This window comes from Suhomyces tanzawaensis, assembly GCF_001661415.1.
Source record: "Suhomyces tanzawaensis NRRL Y-17324 unplaced genomic scaffold CANTAscaffold_4, whole genome shotgun sequence".
NCBI lineage: Eukaryota > Fungi > Ascomycota > Pichiomycetes > Serinales > Debaryomycetaceae > Suhomyces > Suhomyces tanzawaensis.
Window position 1 is genome coordinate 920191 of NW_017963639.1, and position 23500 is coordinate 943690.

A 23500-nucleotide genomic window follows, 5' to 3' on the forward strand; every position below is an offset into this window, starting at 1 on the left:
GCTCAACTGACGACGCGTTTGAAAGTATCTGGCAGTCCAACATCTATGATGACATAGATGCAACTTGAAAAAGGCCAAGGTCATTGGTGAACAGGTCGGTATCGGCCCAAGACGTCTCTGCAATGGAAGTTTCGTTGTCGTTCAGAACTTCTACTTCTTCGTATTGACGTTGTTTTACTAGGTAAAGTTCATTTGACTTAGCTACTGTTTTCTACTTTAATCCTGGCATAAATTTTGTTTCTAGCTTATTCTTCAGAATTACTTCCCGAGCTCTCGCTATACCCACGACGCTCACACTTCTCGCTACGCTTCTCGCACTATTCTCGCTAATCTGACTACCGCTCTCGCTACCCTCGCACTACACATCTCTTTCTTCTCACTACCTCGCTACCACTCCTGCACCACTCTCGCACAAGTTCCACCTCCATCTCTCACTACACCCACCCCCATCCCCATGCCGCCCCATGCCCAATGACCTCTCGATCCAAATCAACGACTACGACACCTACCAGGCCGCCCCCTCCAAGCTCGACCACCTCTACTCTCATGTGTCGCAGGTCCCCATCATCAGAATCTACGGCTCCATCTCAGTGGTGAATCCCCACAAAAGAAGAAGACCCCAAAACGCCACCGCCCCCTCTCCTCCTTCCTCCTGTTACAACGTACTCGTCCATGTCCACAACTTCTACCCCTACATCTACGTTGACTGCCACGAGGACCTGCCAGGCCCTGAACACCTCCAATACCTCACTGGCCACATTGAAGCTGCGTTGGCGGAGTCGTTCGCGAAGTCGAGGTCTAGAGCAGCTGCTAACGACGACGACGACGACGATGGCGACGACGACATTGCGCCAGCCTCGCCATCCATCCGCAAGTACATCGCCAATGTCTCAGTAGGAAAAGGTACCCCCATCTACGGATTCCAGCTTGGGTTGCAAAAGTTCTACAAGATCTCGTTGTTGGCAGCTCGCCACAAGACGCGCTTGATTAAGCTCGTGCAAAGCAAAGCCATCAACTTCAGTGGCCTCAACAGCCCGTCAGCGTCTCGAAACGTCTACGAGGGCCACTTGACCCATCTTGTCCAGTTTCTCACCGATTTCAACCTCTTTGGGTGCGGATGGTTGAATGTCAGCACCGATGGCGTATACTTCAGGAGCCCTATCATCAACCCGGCTCTAGCTCGGTTCCACACGAGCGACCAGGTCAGCACGCTCGTGGAGTTCTTACAGGCGTATATCAGCCATTCCAACGTGCTAGCCAGCCTGGGGAAAGGTCAATTGGAATCACAGCTGGACTCGAGCACGGGAATGGTCAATTTTGACCGTATTGGCAAGTCCATGTTGGAGCTTGATATCACTACCAAAGATATCTCTAACCGCCAATGGCTCGTCCAGAGAGACCCCCACCTGGACTTCAATGAGTTGCGACACTTCCGGCAAAAGCTCCAGGAGGGCACCCATACACCGACCCCGCCTCAAATATACCTCTCGTCGCTTCAACATGTGGACGCTGACCTCAAATTCCAGTGTGAAATGAAGCAACTGACGCTAGATAAGGCCCCATCCATCTACATTCCCTCGGAATTCCAGCTCCCTTTTGGAGTCCATTTTTTGGGTACAGGCTCCACGACCTGGTCGAACCAAAAAGAGTTGGACGACTTGTTGGCATACGCTATCAAATTAAATACTCCAACTCAAATGGATATCGACACCTATTCAAAAAAGGTGTTGAAAAAGCCCCGTCAAAAGTCAATTGTTTCGGCAAAGTATCCCGATATTCTGTTCCGAACTTGCTTCGAATTAGTTGACTACGAGAGTCATCTCAAACATCACGATTTTGTGCTCCAAACGGGTCCAGATCTTGTGCAATGGACAGATTATGCCTCATTATTCACTAATTCGGTTGCACCTCCAATTCTATCTCGCCCAAAGACCGATAGTCTGATTCCATCCACACATGTTTTGGCCTCAAATGAAATCAATGAACTGATTTTGAATATGAGCTTCACAAGCAACTTCTCTGATAGCACACCAGAATCTGCCAATAAAGCGACAGCAAAGCATGAACCTACACCGAGGATTGATACCCAGCGACCCAAAATAACCAATAATGGAGATACTTCAGAGCTGGAGGATTCAGATGAATTTCCAGATAGTCCAGAAGTGCCAAAATCAGAAAATGAATCGGATAGTATCGATTGGGGAGATGATGATCCAGCATTGAAAATGACTGACGAGGAATCCGAAAACGAATTCAGTAGTGATAATCTTGAGATCAGTCAGTTGCATGAAGTCGATGAGAATATAATGTTCGAGCTTACTCAAAGGCGGGCCAACAGAGTGACTGGAGTTCTGCAAAATCCTACCTTTTCCAGAACCCCTACTACCCAAATACAGTCTAGCGCTGGTTCAATTGCCCCTAAATCAGTTGATGAGGGTTTGGAGTCAAAATTGCAAATTCCAAGTTCGTTTGAGCCCCACCCTCATTCGCAACCGGGTTCTATAGATGTGGATGTAGCATTTGGACCTATTGCATATGAAGTCCCCGTTCCAGCCGAATTGGAAAAGTCATTCATATCAGAAACATTCGATCAGATGGGTATTTTGGAGATAAATTATCCAGATCCTTTTTATGACAATGAGGCAGATGTGCCAGCAAAACCTATGGTTTTTGCGAATAAGAAAATCCCAGTTCCGTTAGTGAATGAATCCACCTTAGCTTCGTTACCAGTATCAGCAATGATTGAAAATTATATGAAGGAGCATCCTGTTAAAGAGAAACACACGAAAAGTTATGGTAAGGCCTCTTGGGAATATTCCATTGAACCTCCATCAAAAGAAGAAATGGACGAATGGTTGAAAGAGGAGGAAGAATACAAAAAGCAGAAATACTTGAAGTTCAGATCTCAAATTGAGCCAGGGATTACTCAATCGCATTTCAAATTCACTTATAATTCACTAAAGGTTCAAAGAAAACCGAACGATTTTAATAACCTATCAAACTTCTTCTTAGAGATCCACTCAAATAATTTTTCGAAAGATCATTTACCAAACCCAGCGTGTGATCCGCCAACCATTTTATTATATCATTTTGATGATGCAAACGATATGTTTACTAGCAATACTTTGACTACTGGGATTTTGATATTCAGCAATAAGCATGAAGCAAAAACCATGTCTTCTCTTCTGCAAGCACTTGATATCCCCATAGAGTTGTTCCAACACGAGCTAGATATGATTAAAAGATTAGTGGAATTAGTCGAGTTGTTTGACCCTGATATTTTGTCAGGTTACGAGGTTAATGCATCAAGTTGGGGATACCTCGTAGAGCGAGTTAGAACCAAATACGACTTGAATTTATTGGCAAGCCTCGGAAGGGGCCATTGGAAGAGCAATGGTAAATTTGGAGACCGATGGGGTTACACACATACATCAAACCTCACTGTCAATGGTAGACATGTATTCAATGTTTGGCGAATCCTCAGGTCAGAACTAAGCCTTACGTCTTATACTTTTGAAAATGTCTGCTTCCATTTGCTCCATCAGACTATTCCAAAGTACTCAAACTATCAGTTGACAGAGTGGTTCAACACTCCTATCTTTCTGCTAAACATAATGATGTTAAAATACTATCTTCAAAGGATCGATCTCACATTGAAAATGATCACGGTTCGAGAATTGATCTCTAGAAATGTCGAACACTCTAGATTGATTGGTATCGATTTCAACTCTAATTTCTACCGTGGTTCCCAATTTAAGGTTGAATCCATTTTGTCTAGAATTACGAAGCTGGAAAACATTCTCTTGAACTCACCATCAAAGGACCAGGTGCAAAAAATGCGACCTATAGAGTGTATTCCGTTGGTTATGGAGCCGGACTCCAATTTCTACAAATCTCCTATGGTCGTTCTCGATTTTCAGTCTTTGTACCCGTCGATTATGATTGCGTACAATTACTGTTACTCTACAATTGTTGCAAGGCTCCATAATTTCAATCCTAAGAAAAATATTTTGGGGTACTTGAAACATGTTCCGTTGCCATCTGGTATGATAGATTTATTAATGAAAGAGGATGGCCTTAATGTGTCGCCTAATGGATATGTATTTGTCAAAAGCCACATCCGAAAATCAATTCTTGCTAAAATGTTGGAGGAGATCTTAAATACAAGAATTTTAGTCAAAACAGTTATGAAGCTATTCAAGGAAGATAAGGAGTTGAACAAGCTTTACAATGCGAGACAATTAGCATTGAAATTAATAGCTAATGTTACATATGGTTACACATCAGCTACATTTAGTGGTCGAATGCCAAACCTGGATGTTTCTGATGCAATTGTTGCTACTGGAAGGGAGATATTAACTCAATCAATTGAGCTTATCGAGGGAGGAGATTTTGGTGCCAAAGTGGTGTACGGTGACACCGATTCTCTTTTCGTGTACTTTCCAGGCAAATCGAAAGATGAAGCATTTCGAATAGGAAAGAACATAGCAGAATATGTTACTAACCAATTCCCTGATCCTATTTTTCTCAAATTTGAAAAGGTTTACCATCCATGTGTATTGTTAAGCAAGAAGCGGTATGTTGGTTATAAGTTCGAATCTGAGGACCAAAAAGTTGCTTCATTTGAGGCGAAAGGGATAGAAACTGTCAGAAGGGACGGGATTCCAGCACAGCAAAAAATTGTTGAAAAAGCATTAAGGATTCTATTTGAGTCCAAGAACTTGTCTAATGTTAAACACTATACCCTAACCCAATTTCTCAAGATTGTTACGAACAAAATAGCAATCAACGACTTCTGTTTTGCAAAGGAGGTCAGATACGGAACCTATAAAGATGAGCGGTACTTGCCACCTGGAGCAATTATCGCAGAAAAGAATGTTATCAAAGATGCACGCAAGGAACCCCAGTACAGGGAAAGGGTTGCTTACTTGGTTATTAAAGACTCGTCGAAACCTAGAATCAAAGACCGGTGTATAACCCCCGAAGAATTCTTGGAGAGTTTCAAAACCTCAAGTCCATACAACTTGGACTATGACTACTATATTACCCGTGTACTCAGTCCACCATTGGAAAGAATATTCAACTTAATCGGAGCAGATATCAAGGCCTGGTATAGGGAGATTCCGAAATTTATCAAGGGCACAATGACAAACAAGGGTATGGAAACGAAGACTCTGTTAGATTTGAACGAATTTATTCAGGCCAACTCTTGCCTAAATTGCAGCACCGAATTGCCTGCGATGTACGATTTCATGCTTTGTCGGGAATGCAAAAGCGATGAATTACGACTAATGACTAATTTTTCTATGGATCGAAAGCATAGCCAGTTAAAGCGTTTTGGTGTGGATCAAATATGCGACTCGTGTGTAACGACTAACCTCCTGGTTGCTGGTGGTGTTGTCAAGAACTTTTGTATGGAGGAGTGCTCGAACTACAGTTGTAACGTCTTGTATCGGAAAGCAGCGGTGAGGAATGAAGGACGCATAAATGAGGAGATTAGTGCAAGAGTTTTCGATGAAATGGAGTGGTAGCACTCGAAGATACAAATACAACATAACAAAACTTATGTAAGTTTCAGACTACAGCAAAAGAAGTCATACGAAATGTGCGTTGGATACTGATGAAGTCTATTTATGCTTAAATAGGTTTAGTGTCCTTCCAGCTGCCTTCAAACATGTGCTTGGCGTATGCCATAGGATGAGTAGTGTCTCCTGCTCCCATTTGTCCCACATCAGGACTGAAAGAAGTGATGGGTAAAACCATCACATCGTCAATCGCAATAGGCATTTCCATGCCCGTGAATAACTTCCAGGAAACCACCTGTTCGATAACATTCTTTTTCAAATTTTCGGGGGATTGAAAGATATTGTTCATGTATTCAAACACCATGTCAGTCCAAATTCCAGGACCAGTCCAGTTCATGATGTCACCGCCGGCATCCTTGCCCAATGTCTTTTTCAAGGCACCCTTTTTCTTGCGTTCGAGGGTAATTTCGGTGATTTTGGTAATCAACTCTCTCAACATGGGATGGCCCCTCTTAGCCTGGATGGTCCACTGGCAGAATTGAATTCTTCTGGCATACCATTCTGCCCAGTCGGGTCTGTCTGGGTCTGCCTCAATACCTACCACCAACCCAGGGTTGTTTGGCTTTCCGTACAAAGTTGCGTTGTTCGAGAGCCAGGTATCTATCGGCTTGATACTCACGGTGTCGATATCGGAATAGACTCCTCCACGAGCAAAGAGGATCAAGTATCTGAAAAAGTCTGCTTTCAAGATGCTCTTGGGCATAATGTTGTAGGCCTCAACTACGTCGGGGACGCCCTGGTACAATTGGTTGATCAATTCGATGCATTCTTCATCTTTGATCACGAAATGCTTGTAGCCCTTGTTGACTTCTTCCCAGGAATTCTGGAATTTTCTGAAGTTGGCTGGAAATTCGCTATCTTCCAAATCGACCTTCCATGTTTGCCAGATATTTTTCTGAAACGGCTTGTCCAGCTCGTAGGGGAACTGGTAGGCAAGTTGCTGCCTTACTGTTGATTCTATTGGCAAGGAGGCCTTCTTATTAGGCTGGAAGTTAATTCCGTACTCTTTCCAGTTCATGTTGTCTTCCAATTCTCTTGCCAACTGAAGCCTGGCTGAGTCTATGGAAGTTCTATGCGATGCTCTTGGTTTGGAGTACGAGTGGGTCAATGCGTACATGAAATAGAGTCCTAGGAGTGTTCCAACGACAAGCCTGTTCCTGCGGTTCCAAAAGGACATGTTGTAATCTTTCGTTGGTGGTACTCAGAATGGCACAACAGCACAGATTTTTGGCAGATGGATGCAATTCAGCTGGCGTGGAGGCTAGCTGGAGTATAAGTGTGTGTGGCTGAAGAATCTAAGAAGACTTCAAGCAAAAACAGCCTTTCTGGATCGAAATATCTGGATGGATAAAACAAGACGCCTCGTTAGATCAGGATATGTGTTTGTTAGTAGATCACGTGCATGCAGTTGTGATTGTTCAAGGCGATATTTTGGAGGTAAAGGCAGTTTACCAGGCCCACAGAAGAGTGTGGAGCGTCTCTCAGGAGTATACATAATTAGAAGCGATAATATACTAGAGAATATTAGAGTCAAACAGGTATCTAGTATTTCTAGTATTTCAATGATAAAATTATTTTTGCTGTACCCTTTGTTATAGATAGTACTACCACCCTGAAATATGAATGTGCCCATCCACCATTGCCTACATTTATTGATAATTAAACTCGCAATATGCATTTAATAAATAAGTATAACTTTATAAAATTACCCAATGTCTAAATCCAATAGTAATAACTAGAAAAATAGGCACTTTTCAATAACCCAAGAAAACAAAAAGATTTATAAATTGACCCATTAACAACTTTTCTATAATCTGTTTTTCTATCTCGTAAAAAAACGTTCTTTCGCCTTTTCTTTCTATGAATGTGAATATTAATACAATTTATGATTTGAACTGAAAACGTGGAGCCAACTAGGCCCTATCAGCATCAACTCATAAAAAATGAAACTTTGTAGCAGCAATTCAAAAAGAAAAAGCCTGTTTTGATTTTCTGAAACGAAAAAACCAAAAGTAATTAATGCAAATGTGATGATAATCTTTTCTTCTTTCCTGACGAAAATAGATCGAGACATGGAGTGATATAACAAGTAGATGAAATAATAGTGAAAATGCACAATCAAGTGATTCGATAAAACACAACAAAAATGAACAAAAATTTAACTGAAATGTGAATTCATAAAGTCATAAGAAAACCAATCTATGAATACCACCTCAGATAATCATGATAATCAGCTTACCACCAGGAGTTGGCAGATGAGCTTGGGTTACCGTAACTGGATTCACCTCCGTAAGAGGATCCACCACGGCCACCGTAACCACCGGAAGAGGAACCCCAGCCACCGGAGGAGCTGCCCCATCCACCAGAGGAGGAGCCGCCGTAGCCACCGCCACCACCTTGTCTTCTGAAATCTCTGCTTGGGCCTCTGCCACCACGAGAGCTTCCACCACGACCTCTGCTACCACCTCCGAAGGAAGCTTCTCTAGCAATCTTGGTCAAGAAGTCTGGCATTTGTTGGTTAGATTCACTTAATAATTCGGTCAAACCCTTGGCAATATTCTTGTTGTTTCTGTTAAAGAAAGCAGTAGCAATACCAACGTTACCAGCACGACCAGTACGACCAATTCTGTGAACATAGTCATCAATATCACTTGGTAAATCATAGTTGACAACGTGAGAAACATTTGGAATATCCAAACCTCTGGCGGCAACAGCGGTGGCAACTAAAATTGGAGCAGTACCACTCTTGAAAGCAGCCAAAGCCTTTTCTCTTTCGTATTGGGATCTGTCACCGTGAATGGCAGTAGCTGGGAAACCTTGATCGTACAAGAAATCAGCTAAGTTGTCTGCCATTCTCTTAGTTTCAGTGAAAATGATGGTTAATCCGGCATCACCAGCAGACAATAAGTCCAATAAGACGGACTTCTTTTCTTCGTCTTCGACGTATAAGATCTTTTGGGTGATGTTTTCAGAAGTAGAACCAACTCTACCGACAGACAAGAAAATGTATTCTCTCAAGAAGTCTCTAGCCAAAAGTTGGATGTCTCTTGGGAAAGTAGCGGAGAACATAAGAGTTTGTCTGTTTTCAACATCAGGCATGTCACATTCTTGGACAATGTGTCTGATTTGAGGTTCGAAACCCATATCCAACATTCTGTCGGCTTCGTCCAAAACCAAGTACTTGATGTTGGCCAAGGAGACTCTGCCTCTTTCCAACAAGTCCTTAAGACGACCTGGAGTAGCAACCAAAAGATCACAACCCTTGTCCAAGTTTCTAATTTGACTTCCGATGTCAGCACCACCGTAGACAACGGCAGGACGGACCCAGGATCTGTAAGAAAACTTCTTGGCTTCATCGAAAATTTGGGAGACCAATTCTCTGGTTGGGGCCATAACCAAGGCGGTTGGGTAGACCTTGTGGGAGGAGAAGGCACCGGTGGAAGCTGGGACTTCAGCAGGACCGTTCATGTAGGATTCGGACAACACTGGGAACAAGAAACCACCAGTCTTACCGGAACCAGTTTGGGCACAGGCCATCAAATCTCTGCCCCCAGCAACGATAGGGACGGAGTACTTCTGGACAGGGGTTGGCTTGATGAATCTGGACAAAGTAACGTTTTCGACCAACAATGGGTCCAATGGAGGAGCAGTGAAGGAAGTGATTGGTTCTGGGACACCCTCACCGGAGGCTTCGACTGGGATGTCATCGTAGTTGTCAAAGTTGATACCAGAGGATTGGAAAGAGGAGTCTTCGGCGGTACCGAACAATTCCAATTCCATCTTCTCGTTACGGGGAGCAGGTTCGTGCTTTCCGTCGACCCATCTGCCGACACCTGGTCTGGAGGCGTTTCTGCCGAAACCACCACCACGGCCACCACCGAAGCCGGAGCCACCACGACGACGTTCGCCGCCAAAGCCACCACCGTTGCCGTAACCGCCGCTACGACGTTCGCCGCCGAAGCCGCCACCGTAGTTGCCTCTGCCAGCGGCAGAACGACGCGAGCCTCCAAAGACTCCATCAGGGTTATTACGGAGGTGTGGTGGGATGTATCCACCTGCTCTCTGGGAAGGAGCGGCGCCCTCACCTTGTTGGGGCGCGGCGTTGTCTTTAATAGAGAGGCTGCTTAATTGTTGAGTGAAATCAGTCATCTTGGATATCTATAGTTTACAAAAGTGTACTGATAGAGGCGATTGCGATTATATATAGGGCAGAAAATTTTTCGCGGTGGGTTGCGTGGTGGGCGCACGACAGGCCCCTTGGGGGATTTCTTTTGGTCCGAAGTGCACGTGAGGGATGAGATAAGGTCATCAATGGCGGAGGGTCAGTAACCGAGGAGGGCTGGGATGGTGGGAGCAGGCGGGATGGTCGTGTGGAGTGAGAGGGTGGGGGTTTGGAGGTTTGCAGATTGGGGGACGAGAATTGGAGAAGAGAGGGGTTGGAAGGGCTGCGCGTAGAACACACGGCTGAGCCGTTGACCGAGCGAGGGCGAGGGGCTAGGGAGATGCGTGGGATTTAGCGGGATTTAGCGGGAATCAGTGAGAAATCAGCGGGAAATCAGCGGGAAATCGGCGGTAGATGCATCGCTAGCGCGGGGCTGCTACGTTAGACGCAGGAGGCTAGGGAGAAGTCTCGCTAGCGTAAGAGCGAGAGTGAGAAGTCATAGCATGGATGAGGAGTTGCAGTCTTTGGCACTGGGTATACTTTTAACGGTACTGGTTGTTGGTGTGACTCACTTCTGGTACAACCCAATGCCAAGGACTTGGTCTACGGCAGTCTAGCTTGTACAGTTAGTGGTAGCACCGTGGTTCCTTGGAGATAGATTATAGTGCTGGTTGCACTGGCTAGGCACAACCACTTCGTAGGTATGCTGGTGATGGGTCATTCGTTAGGAAGTGCTCCACAAGAGCACTGCTAACTGACCTCGTAGAATGCTCACTTGATAGCATTTGAAACGCGTCCTCTTCTATTTGCTACGATTTGATTGTCTCGTTCGCTACCATTTTAACATTCAGCAAGGCTCTCTCTGCCATGCTTCCGCTGTTGATTCCACTCACGAGATGTCCAAAACACAAAATCGTGGTGTTAAAAGCACAAATAATCCATGATAAATCAAACGGGTTCAATTCCTACAAATTCTAATCGTAATCGTAACATTAATGCCATGAGCTAGGATAGAATGTAAATCGCCAGAGCATGCTGTAGAAAGCGACATAGGTTTTCTCCCAACAATCCAGGCTCAAGAATTATTCTTAGTATCTGTGAGGAGTGTCACTCTCGCTGTGTAGCGCTCCAGGATAATTCTGGCCCCAAGATGATCTCAGCTAGTGATTGTCAGGCTAATCACGTGACCAGTACCAATGGCCACATTAGTGGAGTTTAAGAGGCTCAAATGGGGGCGAAGACTATAGCCAGCTCGTAGAAACTGAGCAATATCGTCTAGCACATCATATAGAATACAAGTAGTGTAGATTATGGTCGATACCACCACATTTCCTGTCATTTCAGGCTACCGGAAGTCGATGGAGCACGTGATTTGGGGTCGTAAGTGTTCCTGGCCTGCAGTTTCGAACCATCTAGAGGTTGGATGGATTGTACCCAGTGTCTCTCACCATCTCATATCTGCCTGGATTGCGTTTCGCTCTTTTGTTTTCTGGAGTTCTCGCAAGCTACATCTCTCGTGTGTCTTGCTAGTGAGTCTCGCTCCACGTATGCTGAGTTTCTCGCTGGCTCTCTCTATTTGTAGCATACCTCGAGTATCTCCTGTCGCTGGCTCTTTGCTGGGGTGTCTCTCACTATTTCTCGCTAAATTTCCAGTCTGTCTCCCACCGGGTCATATTTTCCTTATTCCTCTCGTCGCTAGTTCTGCCTAGTGTCTCTCGTCACTTTGTTGCCTGATGCCCATCGGTGACATAATCCCCGATGTCACCAGCTCTTTCTGCTATTTTCAGCACAGTATCTCCTCTTTCACCTGTCTCACCTCACGGTATCTCTCGTTTTCTCTCACTCGCACCTACCTCCTCACTACACTCTATCGATTCATTTCTCATTACGCTATTGATGGTTGGCACTGGGGGTCCCCAGTTCGCTGGCTAGCGAGCTGTAGGACGAGCTCCGGGTGATGCTGGTGGGGGTGGTTCCAAAGAGTGAGATCTTGGCCTTGGGGTGCGCGTAGCACGTCCGGTCGTCACCATTGCCGTATGTGGTGGGCAGGGGGCTGATCTCGAGCACACTAGCGTCGCCGTCGCCGTCGCTGGGCGTGGATGACGAGCTATCGCTGGTGTAGTTGATGTCGAACTCGCTCTCGTGGTCATAAGTATCAATGTGGAGGTTCTCGAGGCTCACGGGGTCGTGCTTGCGGTACCGCTTCTGGTTGCCCTCGCTCAACAAGTGGCTGAATGGCTTCTGGGCCTCCCGTACGTTCCAGTTCAAGTTGCGGCTCACGCTGTCAAAGTACTCCGTTTTTGATGAAATCACGGTCGGAAACGGGAACTGACTGGCCTGGATAGTCACGTAGTCGCCCCTGCTCAACTCGGTACGCACTTTGCCGTCAAACGATGCCCACGCAGTGGCCCTGCTGGTTTCCGGCACCTTGACCTTTAAGAACATGCCGTCTGGCAACAAAATGGGGCGGAACGACAACGTGTGGGGACAGATGGGGGTCACGCTGATGGCGCTGACGCCAGGGTGCACCAACGAACCACCTGCCAGCAACGAATACGCTGTGCTGCCAGTGGGCGTAGCAATAATAAGTCCGTCAGCCTGGGCCACCGTCAAAAGCGAGCCGTCGCCGTAGAGCTCCAACTGGGTCACGTACGGACTGGGTCCCCTGTCCACCACCAACTCGTTCAACACCTGCTGATCGCACACCACAGTGCCGTCAGCACGGTGCACTCGGCAGGTAAATCTCATCCGTAAGTACGCTCGCACTCCAGCGTCTAGCACCAGGGTCATGGTGTCGCGGAAATGCTCGAACTTGAAGTTGGTCAAGAACCCCAACGACCCCAATGCAAACAGGATCACCGGCGGTACCACTCGTTGGTACATGTTAGACACGTAGAGCACGGTACCGTCGCCTCCCAACGTGAGCACCAAGTCGAAGCGCTCGGGATTGCGGGAAGCGACCTTCTTGTCCCAGAACCGGAGGTACTCACGGGCCTTGGGACAGGCTTCGCTAATTTCTGCTGCGTTGAACCGCTTCAGCTTGGCCAAGCTGCGGTCCACGTACACGGTGATGTCCTTGTGGCGCGTCAAGAGCCACTCCACCACCTCGCGGGTCAAGTAGATCAACGAGTTGTCCCGCGCCTTGGTCACGATCATGATGGCTCGCACGTCGAGCTGGATGGTGGCCTTGGACAAGTTCTTGGCCAACATCCGCACCCCATTGGCGGTTTCTGCCAACTCAGCGTGCGATTTGACCGACCGCAAGTCGTCGTTACTGAGCTTCAGCAACACGGTCGACGACACCTTGCGCTGGACCTGGTCGCAATAGAGCTTGTTGTGGATGCGAGGTTGCTCCCGAGAGTACCCCTGGCTGGTTGGGCTGGTGCTGAGGTGGGCGCTGAACTTGCGCCTCAACGAGCTGGTGGTTCGTGCTGGCCTAGCGCTGTCCTTGCCGTTGGTGTCTTTGCCTTCGCCAGCGGTGCCGTCGCTGGTGATCTGCTTGGTGAGTTGGCTCTTTGCCGCTGGCTTCCAGCCGGCGTTGGGAGGTCTGGACATGGATACAGCGGTATCGATGGAATGGTAAGGAGAGACTGGAGGCAGATGGTGATCTAGTGTTAAATTTTCAGTCGCAAATGCTAGTGGGGGCGCGCGCTAGGCCCACGGGGAGCAAAAGGTAGTACCGGGAAGATTTGGAAGTGGGTGGCGGTGGCCGGAAAAGGAGCCAGAGGCGAGCTGGGTACAGCTATTGCCACTAGGTACGTCTATAAACGCAAGGAAGTGTCTCCAGCTCGCTGCCAGCACCTCACAAGGTGCTAGGCTACACTTGTTAGTGGACTCTGGTGGCAAATCCGGGTACGGATTACGGTGCGGGCTCTAAAATTTACCGAGACTCGCTATGGCCCTCGGTACGGCAGCACTACGGGGCATCAATATGGTCAATTCTTAATTTTATGTCGAGAATGAAGACTACACCCAGCTTGATGGTTGTACTCTGATGAATGATGATCTAACTCCTCCAACAGTAGCAGTAAGGATAGGCATCAACCAGTGTCACCATGTAATAAGTACTACTAGCAGCAAGTAATCAGAAATGGTGCCATAACAATAGTAGACCTAGTATCCTGGTGAAAATCGATAGACTCATTTTGGTTTCAATTTCTTGTGAAGCTATGCATGCAATGGTAGTATATTAATTCATTTGGTGCTAATTTAGCCAGGTAGACCTAACTACCAACAATAAAAACACCAATTTTTATGAGGAGAAATCTAGTTTCAATTCAGCAGCACATCAAACTAAATAGTAGTGTATTTGTATCTGCGTAAGATTGTATAGCTTGGATATGCTAAATAATTAAAGTATCTCTGAGTTTTTTAGCTGCTGCTACCATTGATGTAAAAAATTAAAGTATCTCGATCGATAAATATCGAAGACGGTGTAAATCACGAAAGAGGGCTTTTCTGGGGCTAGGCATTGGTAGGATTACTTCCAACCCTGTTCATCTCTATTTATTGGCATTTTGGGGCTTGAATGATGACTTCCTATCAGCAATAAGCTGGTAGTATGCGATGAACTGCGAGCAACAACTCCTCCTTAATTCATCAATTATTGTACTCAAATCGCCCAGCTCACTATATGATATCTTCGCTACGGCTGTGGTAGCATAAATGGAGTACAACTTCATACCTACGCTCGAGCTTCATTTTTCGTATTTTCAAAAGGTTAATCTAATTTAACAGATATATCAATATCCCCATTGATATGATTATTGACGGCGGTTTAACTATGCTGTGAGTATTGTAGAAGGATGGTATACTATTCGAATCTACGCTGCAAGTTCACATATGTCATCCAATTCAACTCAACTGTTGTCAATCTGCTTATAGTATGCATATGGATATTAAGGGACATATCTACACTATGAGTAGCTTCAGAGCCGTTCCGTTATGAGGTATATTACTATAAATGTCTACCATAAGTTATGGATTCTACCAGTGATCTAGGCAACCTGGTCAATACGACATTTCCAGCCCTTTCCATCCAACAACGGCAATGAGGCACCCAAGCACCATCCAATTTCGTTGTTATCGATCTTCTGGGCAGTTCTCAATTCTCTGTGCAAAGGAATATCGTAACCAGTGTGCAAAAGAGCAGTGACGAACGATAAATCCAAGCACCATTGAGGCTCTTCTTTCAATTGCTTGACATGATCGTCTAACAACACGTCCTTCCACAACAGCTCACCGTTACACACCACCTTGGCCAACTCGGTCAATTCCTCCACCGTGAAAGACGAGGGGAATCCCAATGGGTTGGTTCTGTCGTAGAAGAAAGAAAACACATACATGTCAGAAGATCTTCTGAACGCCTTGGTCAACGAAGGTTGGTGCACACCGTTGAAAGAGCATGGCTTGGTGGTACACTCCTTCTCCTTGTCTAACACTTTTTCAGCAAGGAACCGGCACTGGGCTCCGTTGGCGACTGAAGGGCCCTTCATGTTGACCACGTAGAATTCATCTGCACCGAGCTCGACAAGAACGTTTTCAGCGACAACTCCTGGAGCAATGCATGGGTTGTTGATGGTGAGGGTGGCTTTGGCCTTCTTGGCATCGGCCTTGGAGCTAATCTTGGACTTGGATACCTCAGGGTTGCTATTAAGGGCTGATTGCACAACCAAGCCGTTAATCTTGTTTCTGCCTTGCATCAATCCAAAGCCCAAGTGCGAATATTGGTACAAGGTGAAATCTCTGTCGCCAAACAGGAATTCGTACTTGTGCTCGCCTTCAACCATCTTCTCATTGTTGCCGAATTCTGGCTCGAAAACAATCTGGGTGGAGCCTCCACCTAAGTCAAACACAGCAGCAGTGGGAGTCTTTTCGGAAGACCCAATGTTGCCCAACAAGTAGTTGGCAGTGACCCAGGCGTATACACCCTCGTCTCTGCCGTCCATGATGGAGATACCGTCACCCTCGACCACTGCAAATGGGTAGTCTTTTTCGAGATGTCTTCTGACCTCAGCCAAGATGTTGTTGGCCTTTTCCTCACCCAACATTCTCAAGCCTGCTGTAGCCTTGACGGCTACAGGAGTGCATGCCTGCTTGTCCTTTGGCACCGTCTCTAAAGCCACCTTCAACAAGGGGTCTAAGGACGCAGCGGCACCCTTGGTGTCAGTGTCGAACGACGACAATCCGGGATTCAACATCTTGAACTCTTCCTTTAACAATTTGGGTGGAGCTTGACAGGTATCAAACTCATACACATGCACACGAGACCCAGTGGATCCTGCGTCAATCATCACCACGTATTCCTTCTTGTCACAGGTGCCAGAGACTCCCGTCTTGGGCTTGGATCCACCAGCTGGCGCCTTGGCAGCAGTTCCAGCGGCTGGCTTGGAATCACCACTGGTGGGAGTGTCGGTTCCGATCTTGTCAGCAATGACCTTGGGCTTGGAGTTGGCGCCACCAGCCTTGTCACTCTGGGAGTATGGCGGATCCACGCTCTGGGGAGTGCCCTTGATGTTGTTTGGTTCAGGGTGTTCTTTGAAAGGGACGTGGTCGTCGGAGCTGGCCGCGGGTTGGACTCGCTGGACATTGTCTCCGAGGGAGTTCTGGGACATGGCGAAGAACGTCACGATCCCGAAGATCGCCAACACGGAGACGATGACACGGATGTTACGGGTGGAAATCATTGGTGATGTGGTGAGTGGTGAAAAGGTGTTGAAGTACGCGTAGATGGACGCACGTGATGGGTGTGAGCGTTGGCTGAAAAGAAACGGAGATGGAGTGGAGGAGTAGTTTGGGGGCGGTGGGGGTTGTTCGGGAGTTATTTGGGGCTTTTTGGGTGGTCCTTCTCGTAGTTATTTTGGGAGCAATTGAGTGGCTCTTGCCCGTTTGATGCTAAACTGCGGTTCATCGCAGATTAGGCTGAGTATTGAAATTGTGGCCACGCAAAGGACATACTTGTGCTGACTTCTAGGTTAACTTCTGGGATGCTGGTTTCGCCAGGAAATGTTGATGCCCTTAGCCCTGTCCTGTTACCTTAATTGTAATTATGTTTCTTGACTTGCAATGGATTTTGGAAACATAAATTCCGTGCTCATTCTTTAAATTCCAGTCAACACTACCATCCCACCAACTAACTATGTATTTGCTCTCTATCCCTTTGTAGTCTAGAACTTTTCCCTGGTGTCTCCCCATCCGCTCCTATTTTGTATCTGTATTTTCGCCAGTAATATTTACAACCTTATAATAGGCATAACATTGAATTTCGAGAAATCAAAATCAAAAACTAAAGGAGATGTCAGGACACTGAGTGATTTGTTGCAGAATCGAAGGGTGTTTTGCGGTGCAAATGGCCAAAACCTCTGATTTTTTAAGTGGAGTAGATGCCTTTTTGAAGAAGCTGCAAGGAGGAAATTCCTGAGGCTAACTCTAGCTACTTGCCTANGTGTATCTTTTATGCACATCATTCTTTTTTATCGTCATATACGTTGCTATTGTGTTTATCTACTAATTCTCATTCATATCCATTGCTAGTATTAATCGTCTAGCCTTACCATTGTAATTCTCGTATCCTTTCTATTGTAATTATCTTAAATTTATCTTCTGACCGGTCCTATTGAGTTTATCTTTCCCCACCCTCTTCGTCGTATCCGAAATGATTGTTATTTGCCAATTTCCATCCATCTACTTACATAATGTATGACACATAATTGAATGAATACAATCTCCAAGATTTCCATTTAGGTAACCAACCGGTGCCGTCACTCAATAATTTGCATAATATTGATAATTGATGCCAAAGCCCTTTTACTCGTAGCAATAAATTCACAACTACATTTCGATATATCATTAGTGACTATAGATGCAATTCACTTCTAACAATTTCCAAGCGTCCATTATTCCAATCAATTCAGAAATTTGCTACCCTCTGCCGTAGAAGTTAACATCTTGAGACTATGTGCGGCAGTATCCGCAATCCGCGCTGGCTTCCCGCGATCTCATCCCGCTACGCTCGCGTGAGTTTAGCGAGACACTTCCACCACGACAGACACCATCCACTATACCGACCGGCTCCAGTGACCAGCGACAGCCACTAACTGGGCAGTTCCCCTTCACAGCCAGCACCGTCATTGTCGACACTCACCACGGCCTCCGCTCTGCAGTGGCCCACGCTATTCGCACCTACCACTGCCAGACCCCACCCCAGGAAATGATGCAATCACCGCCAGAAGAGTACAACTCCGGCACCGAATCCGACCAGCTGGATGTGGACAGCATGGTGATGCCGTCCAGCAGAGACACTACACCTGACACTGAGCTCCGACCTAGTTTCAAGCCATCGCCTGTCCGCGACGACTCTATCCACCGAGTGGCTCCTGCGAGAATCCGCGCGCTCGTAGCGCAAGTGTGTCCCTCCAGCGACCGTCACTACCAGGCCATTGCCAACTTCGTAACCAACAGTGTCCTCCAGGAGTTCGCCACCTCCGACGTGCACCACATCAACAGCAAGATCTTGAACAAGAACCATGCTACCGACCTTCAGCACCAAATTGACACCCTAGTCAGAGACAAGTACTTGGACCTCTGTATCGACGAGTTCATGGACGCCTGCGCTGGCGCGCTAGCGGGGGTGCTAGCACCCGCATCCTCTACCGAGAACCCGCAGTTATACGCGCACTACGCCCTAGTCTGGCGGCTCGACCCGCTGGAGCACCGCTGGTACCGCGAACAGGACTTTGAGCCAGAACGCTTTTGCGACACAGTCGGAGGGTTTGGCAGGCTCTTTGCCACTGGCTTTAGCATGAACCTCCGCCAGTTCCGAGAGTTGTACCTGCGGGGGCCCAGAATCGACCACGACGTGCTTGTGCTGGAGTCGGAGGAGACAGGGCGAATGGTACTGGGAATGGTGGTGCGACACAGGGCGGTGGAGGGTAGAGAGACCGTGCGAAAAAAAGTTAGTTTCGCGTTGGAGAAATAGAGGCCTTAGAATTGAGAACAGTACAGTTCTGAACAAAGAAAAGAGAACAGGCCAGAGCGTTTGGACTGGGGAAAAGTCTGAGAGTTCTGAAGAGTACACTGAGGCTCTTAACACAGTAGAGGTCCAAGAGGCACCAAAACTGCAACGCATCGTTTATATCTAGGATATTGAGCCATGGAATGGCGAATATGGCCGAAATGGCTAAAATGGCCGCAATCGCCGAAACCGGCAGAGATGTGTAATGCATATACTCCGGGGACCTCTCAGACAGAAGTGGGCCTTTCGTGGCCATTACTGTTCCGGAGAGCGTGGTACTAGAGTATGTGCTTCTTACAGCCCCTGACTATGTGGTGACACTATTTGAGCACCGCTCAGAGCCCATTTGTGCCAGAAATCGATGGCCCAAACAAAGGACCCAGGTGACCTGCATATAACCTAGTCTCCCAAACCCCATCTGTCATCCCGCAAATGATACGGATTAACCAAAATACCAAAGACTATCCAATGGAATGGAAACACCTCTCCATACACATCACCTGGGCAGGTAGATGTCTGACAATTCCAAATAGAGTAGCGTTCTTGCACAGCCCCGACGTTTAAAGTTGCCTGAGTGATTCGCATCTTTCTGATCAGATCGCAGCCAGATCCTAATCTAGATACGATCGCCACCAGAAAACTCCCAGAACAATACAAGAACAATACCGGGGTGGTATACTGGTGGGTGAAAACTTCTCAGACTCGTGTCCACACACAGTGTAGAACCTCAAGAGGCTGGGAGTTTTCCAGAATCACCAAAAGAAGCAGTTTTTAAGTGCCTGCAGATAAATAGACAGCCACGATCGACCAATTTGCGGAACGATCAGTGAAATGCCGACCGACTGTCAGAGCGATCATCTTGTCAAATTTCCATTAGCCGGTGCAATTATTCTGTGCAATAAGTACCCACCGCAGATTATCGTAACACAGCAGTGATCTACCGTGGATAGTGAAACGCCCTCCAGTAGCCCCATCGCAGATTTAACCATCGAAGCATTAGAGCGCCTGCGCCTGGTCACGTGAGTGCTCACGTGATCCAAAGGTGGAGAACACAATTCCTGATCACCACCGCCAACCACTTGCATCTTCTCCCACGCCGTTCTCTGTCCTCCTCACCTCACTCCCTCCCATCGCTAGTGGTCTCTTTGCCCTGCCCGCATCTAATCCCTCCCTTCACAATCTCCGCTGCCTCATCGTCGTCTTCAGACGTCTACCACCGCCCACATGCTATCCACAGCCGCTGACTCTCCTCCTCCCCAGCAGGAGTCCACAGGCGACCCTCCCAGGAAGAAAAAGAGGACGTTAGGCACTTTTCCGTGTGCCCACTGTGACAAAGTGTTCACCAGATCCGACCATCTTGCCAGACACAACTTGAACCATGAGCCCAAGGAGGTGTTTAAGTGTGACTTCGTGATCGTTGAGTACGGCGGAAACCAGCGAGTTTGCGGCAAGACTTTTGTGCGTAAGGATCTCCGGGAAAGACACATGAAAAGACACCTGGAGGTGGACTCCAGGCCGCAAATGAGCAATGGAAGTGCCAGGACCAGGTCTTCCAGGAAGTCCAGCGAGTCTGGCTCTAGCGTGGGCGACGATTCGCCTCTCACAGGTACAGACGGCGAAATACCGTCTTTTACCAAGCGTGAAGTGTCATCAGAATACTCCAACCACCCAGAGATCGTCCCGTCTGGAATAGCACCGAGCTTCAACCCGCAGTTTGCCCCTCCTTACCAAGGTCAGGCTTCCGCCCAGGCTCCTGCCCAGACTCCTCGAGCCCCCGATCAGGCTGCTCAAGCTCCTGCTCCTACTCCTATTCAGGCTCCAATACAGGCTGCAATACACGCTCCTGTTCAGCCTCCAATACAGGCTCCAATACAGGCCCCAATACAGGTACCCCAAGCACAATTGCCCACACAAGTCCACCAAAGCCCCAGCAACTATCACATCCGCCATCCCACCAATCCAACGTTCCCTGCGCAGCCTCCCAACCACTACATTAGCCCCATCGAATTCGCTAGAGATCTCTCCACAGGTAGCACGCTCCCCCAGAGCCAGAATGATATTTTGTCGTGGTTGTTCACCGAGTCTCCACCCAATAATATGGTTCCTGGCAGTTTGCCGAACTCCCATATGGGAAATAGGCCCAGTGGAGAAAATATGAGACTACCTCTTGACTTTCCATCCCATCAATTTATGTCGTCTCCCTACGGAGGGTCCCAATTTTCTCCGCCCAACGGAGAAGTTCAGCCAGGTATGAGCCAACACTTCAGATCGCCCGACCAATTTCCAGTTCCTCCGCAGGGAATGATGCCATCCAAGCCGGCCCAGGCTCCACGCACCGATGACACTTTAACTCCTTTCTACAACTTGAACAACGGTGCATTGACCTATGAGCTTCAGGACCTCAACATCTTTCTGAACGAGGACAATCCTCTCGACGAGGTGTTCATCCGCAACCGCGCGCAGACCAACTTCAAGAATCCCCTCTTGGATGGTTCCAGCGTAACCACGCCTGCTGGTGCCACTTTTCCTTCCACTGCATCCTCAAATTCGCCCACTGAGTCCAGCACCTCTCGCAAGGCTTCTGTGGTAGGTTTCAGTCCTGACTCCATTCCTCCTGTCAATTTCGAACCGTTGGAATCCAAGCTCGCAACCCACCGTCTCAAGCACAACCTCTCCAATAACCCACATATCTTCGTGGATACTCTTATCATTGACCTGTTTTTCAAGGCAGTTCCTCAGCTTTCCAGAAGCAAACTTGTGGCTCTTTTTGACCACGATGAACTCCATCAGAACTACACAATTGAGGACCGCTTGTCATACTACTTGTCCATTTATTGGCTAGTCTTCCATAAACAATTTACCTTTCTTCATGCTCCATCGTTTGATACCAAAAGTGCACCACCTCTCTTATTATTGGCCATGATTTTGATTGGATGCAATTACAGCTCTCCTGACCAAAGCGAGCATTTGGCCAAAGCAGGCAAAAAGTCGCCAGAATTCAAATTCAGCATGATGATTGCGGTTCCTCTCCGGTACTGTATCTTTGAACACGAGCATTTTCAGTCACCAGTGAAACTCTGGGTGCTCCAAAGTTTAGTGTTGCTTGAATGGTGTGAGAAGAACTTCTTGCTGAGAAGAATGCACGAAAGAGCACATGTTCACCATGGAACTACGGTCCAATTGCTAAGAAGATCTCCCTTATTGGGTGGCAACCCGTCTGCCCCAAAAAAGAATTCCACTTCAGCATCCGGATCAGCCACTCTGGCTGGAGAAGACGATTCAGATACGGTGACCAAAGAATTGGCTGCAAAGAAGGACACCTCCGATTATGATTTGTTTGTGAAGTGGGTGGAAGCAGAGTCCATGAAGAGAATTACATTCATGACCTTTTACCTCGACACTATAGATTACATCAAATTTCGTCACAATCCGCAAATTACAATTTATCAATTGCAGTTATTGAGTCTTCCAAGTGATGATGATCAATTATGGGAGTCCAAAGATGTCAATGGCTCTTTCCGCAAAATTGTAAAGAGACAGAAAAAACTACAAGCTCAAATGGAAAATAAGAAGAGGTCCAAAATTAGACACGGTACAAGCTTCTTGAATGTACTCAAAAAGCTTCTCAAATCGTCGCAAGCGTCGGAGCCAACTAACTCCAGCAATCTTTCATCATTCACACGCAAAATTTTATTGGCTGGATTGGTATCTATCATGTACCATTTGCAACAAGCTGACGATCAGAACAGTTCGAGCTTGTTGAGTTCCAATGGTATCTCCAATGGTCAACGCAGTAAAATGTGGAAGGAGACTTTATCCAAAGCATTTGATAATTGGAATACAGAAATTCTCCAATCTTACACGCAACCCTATTTGTCACCTGTCAACTTGTCAATCTTCAATGACATCAACACTTCTCAGGTTCCTATCCCAATGTATCATTTATCACAAGTGATAGGAATGTCGGACATAAACCATTTTGACATAGCTATATATGGTGGATCACCAGCGAACCAAAGTGTTGAGGCCACTATCAAGGATCAATACATTGTGCAACGGAAATTGACTAGCATGTGGCCCAAGTTTTCACCTCAGCACAAACGGACTGCCAATGAATTGATAAACTTCAAAAGTGTTATCCACTGCTACATGCTATTGTGGCAGTTAATGTTAAAACCGCTGGATGACGGTTTAGATAGCAATTTCCAATATTTGGAGTGGAACGTGAATCACGATTTCTTCGACAGTATGTACGCTGTCAGCATTTGTACCTTGGTACTTTGGTGCTATTCATACTCAACCTTGGGCAACGAGAGTAACAGATTCAATGAGATCCAGGAAGACGAACTACACACTCGAACCTACGATAATTTGGTCCAGTTCAGTGCAGAGGGTGGATACCAGTATCTTGCAAGAGTAAAACAGGAATTCCTCACACAATTGCGGAAGGATAATTTGCACAAACAATGCATTATTTATCCTTTCAAGCCGAATCAAGAGAGGACGTTTTCACCACATGAAGCATTAACCAAATACTGCGATATATTACCCCACATCACAAACAAGCAAAATATGAGCGGATTATGCTTTTTGGTGGGAACCAAGCTATTGAATAGCCAATGGGAGGTGATCCGCGAAAACGCCAAATTGATCTTGAACTGTGGCTATAGGTCTATTGGCAAAAAAGAGGTTGTTTGTCAAGACTTATTTGGAGAGTTCGACGATTAACCTAATGAAACA

General features: G+C 46.8%; 9 protein-coding genes across 9 annotated transcripts; 3 read left to right on the forward strand and 6 right to left on the reverse strand.

Annotated features, from left to right (window-relative positions):
• Window positions 1-464: 464 nt before the first annotated feature.
• Window positions 465-5531, forward strand: REV3 (Rev3p; the record flags this gene model as incomplete). Its single annotated transcript, XM_020209921.1, has 2 exons — window positions 465-1901; window positions 2445-5531. The coding sequence occupies 2 exons, from the start codon at window positions 465-467 to the stop codon at window positions 5529-5531; spliced, it is 4524 nt and encodes a 1507-aa protein (XP_020064395.1).
• A 106-nt stretch (window positions 5532-5637) lies between these two features.
• OCH1 (Och1p) lies at window positions 5638-6762 on the reverse strand (the record flags this gene model as incomplete). Its single annotated transcript, XM_020210018.1, has 1 exon — window positions 5638-6762. The coding sequence occupies one exon, from the start codon at window positions 6760-6762 to the stop codon at window positions 5638-5640; it is 1125 nt and encodes a 374-aa protein (XP_020064396.1).
• Window positions 6763-7820: 1058 nt separating this feature from the next.
• Window positions 7821-9734, reverse strand: DED1 (DEAD-box ATP-dependent RNA helicase; the record flags this gene model as incomplete). Its single annotated transcript, XM_020206775.1, has 1 exon — window positions 7821-9734. One exon carries the CDS (start codon window positions 9732-9734, stop codon window positions 7821-7823), a length of 1914 nt encoding a protein of 637 aa, XP_020064397.1.
• Window positions 9735-10903: 1169 nt separating this feature from the next.
• CANTADRAFT_90365 (uncharacterized protein) lies at window positions 10904-11086 on the reverse strand (the record flags this gene model as incomplete). Its single annotated transcript, XM_020211684.1, has 1 exon — window positions 10904-11086. One exon carries the CDS (start codon window positions 11084-11086, stop codon window positions 10904-10906), a length of 183 nt encoding a protein of 60 aa, XP_020064398.1.
• A 635-nt stretch (window positions 11087-11721) lies between these two features.
• On the reverse strand, window positions 11722-13137 carry CANTADRAFT_33614 (NADH/NAD(+) kinase; the record flags this gene model as incomplete). Its single annotated transcript, XM_020208524.1, has 1 exon — window positions 11722-13137. A coding segment is annotated over one exon (1416 nt), but the record flags the coding sequence as incomplete, so codon positions are not given.
• Window positions 13138-14156: 1019 nt separating this feature from the next.
• On the reverse strand, window positions 14157-14436 carry CANTADRAFT_26254 (uncharacterized protein; the record flags this gene model as incomplete). Its single annotated transcript, XM_020207706.1, has 1 exon — window positions 14157-14436. A coding segment is annotated over exon 1 (176 nt), but the record flags the coding sequence as incomplete, so codon positions are not given.
• A 308-nt stretch (window positions 14437-14744) lies between these two features.
• Window positions 14745-16433, reverse strand: GDA1 (guanosine diphosphatase; the record flags this gene model as incomplete). Its single annotated transcript, XM_020211685.1, has 1 exon — window positions 14745-16433. One exon carries the CDS (start codon window positions 16431-16433, stop codon window positions 14745-14747), a length of 1689 nt encoding a protein of 562 aa, XP_020064401.1.
• A 1904-nt stretch (window positions 16434-18337) lies between these two features.
• CANTADRAFT_26257 (uncharacterized protein) lies at window positions 18338-19002 on the forward strand. Its single transcript, XM_020207707.1, has one exon. The coding sequence runs from the start codon at window positions 18347-18349 to the stop codon at window positions 18722-18724; it is 378 nt and encodes a 125-aa protein (XP_020064402.1). The 5' UTR covers window positions 18338-18346; the 3' UTR covers window positions 18725-19002.
• Window positions 19003-20038: 1036 nt separating this feature from the next.
• Window positions 20039-23470, forward strand: CANTADRAFT_34327 (uncharacterized protein; the record flags this gene model as incomplete). Its single annotated transcript, XM_020208584.1, has 4 exons — window positions 20039-20263; window positions 20543-20870; window positions 20910-21046; window positions 21152-23470. Coding segments are annotated over 4 exons (3009 nt in total), but the record flags the coding sequence as incomplete, so codon positions are not given.
• Window positions 23471-23500: the final 30 nt, after the last annotated feature.

Coding starts and splice junctions, on each gene's coding strand:
- CANTADRAFT_26257 (XM_020207707.1), top strand. CDS start 18,347: ATGGACGCCTGCGCTGGCGCGCTAGCGGGGGTGCTAGCACCCGCATCC.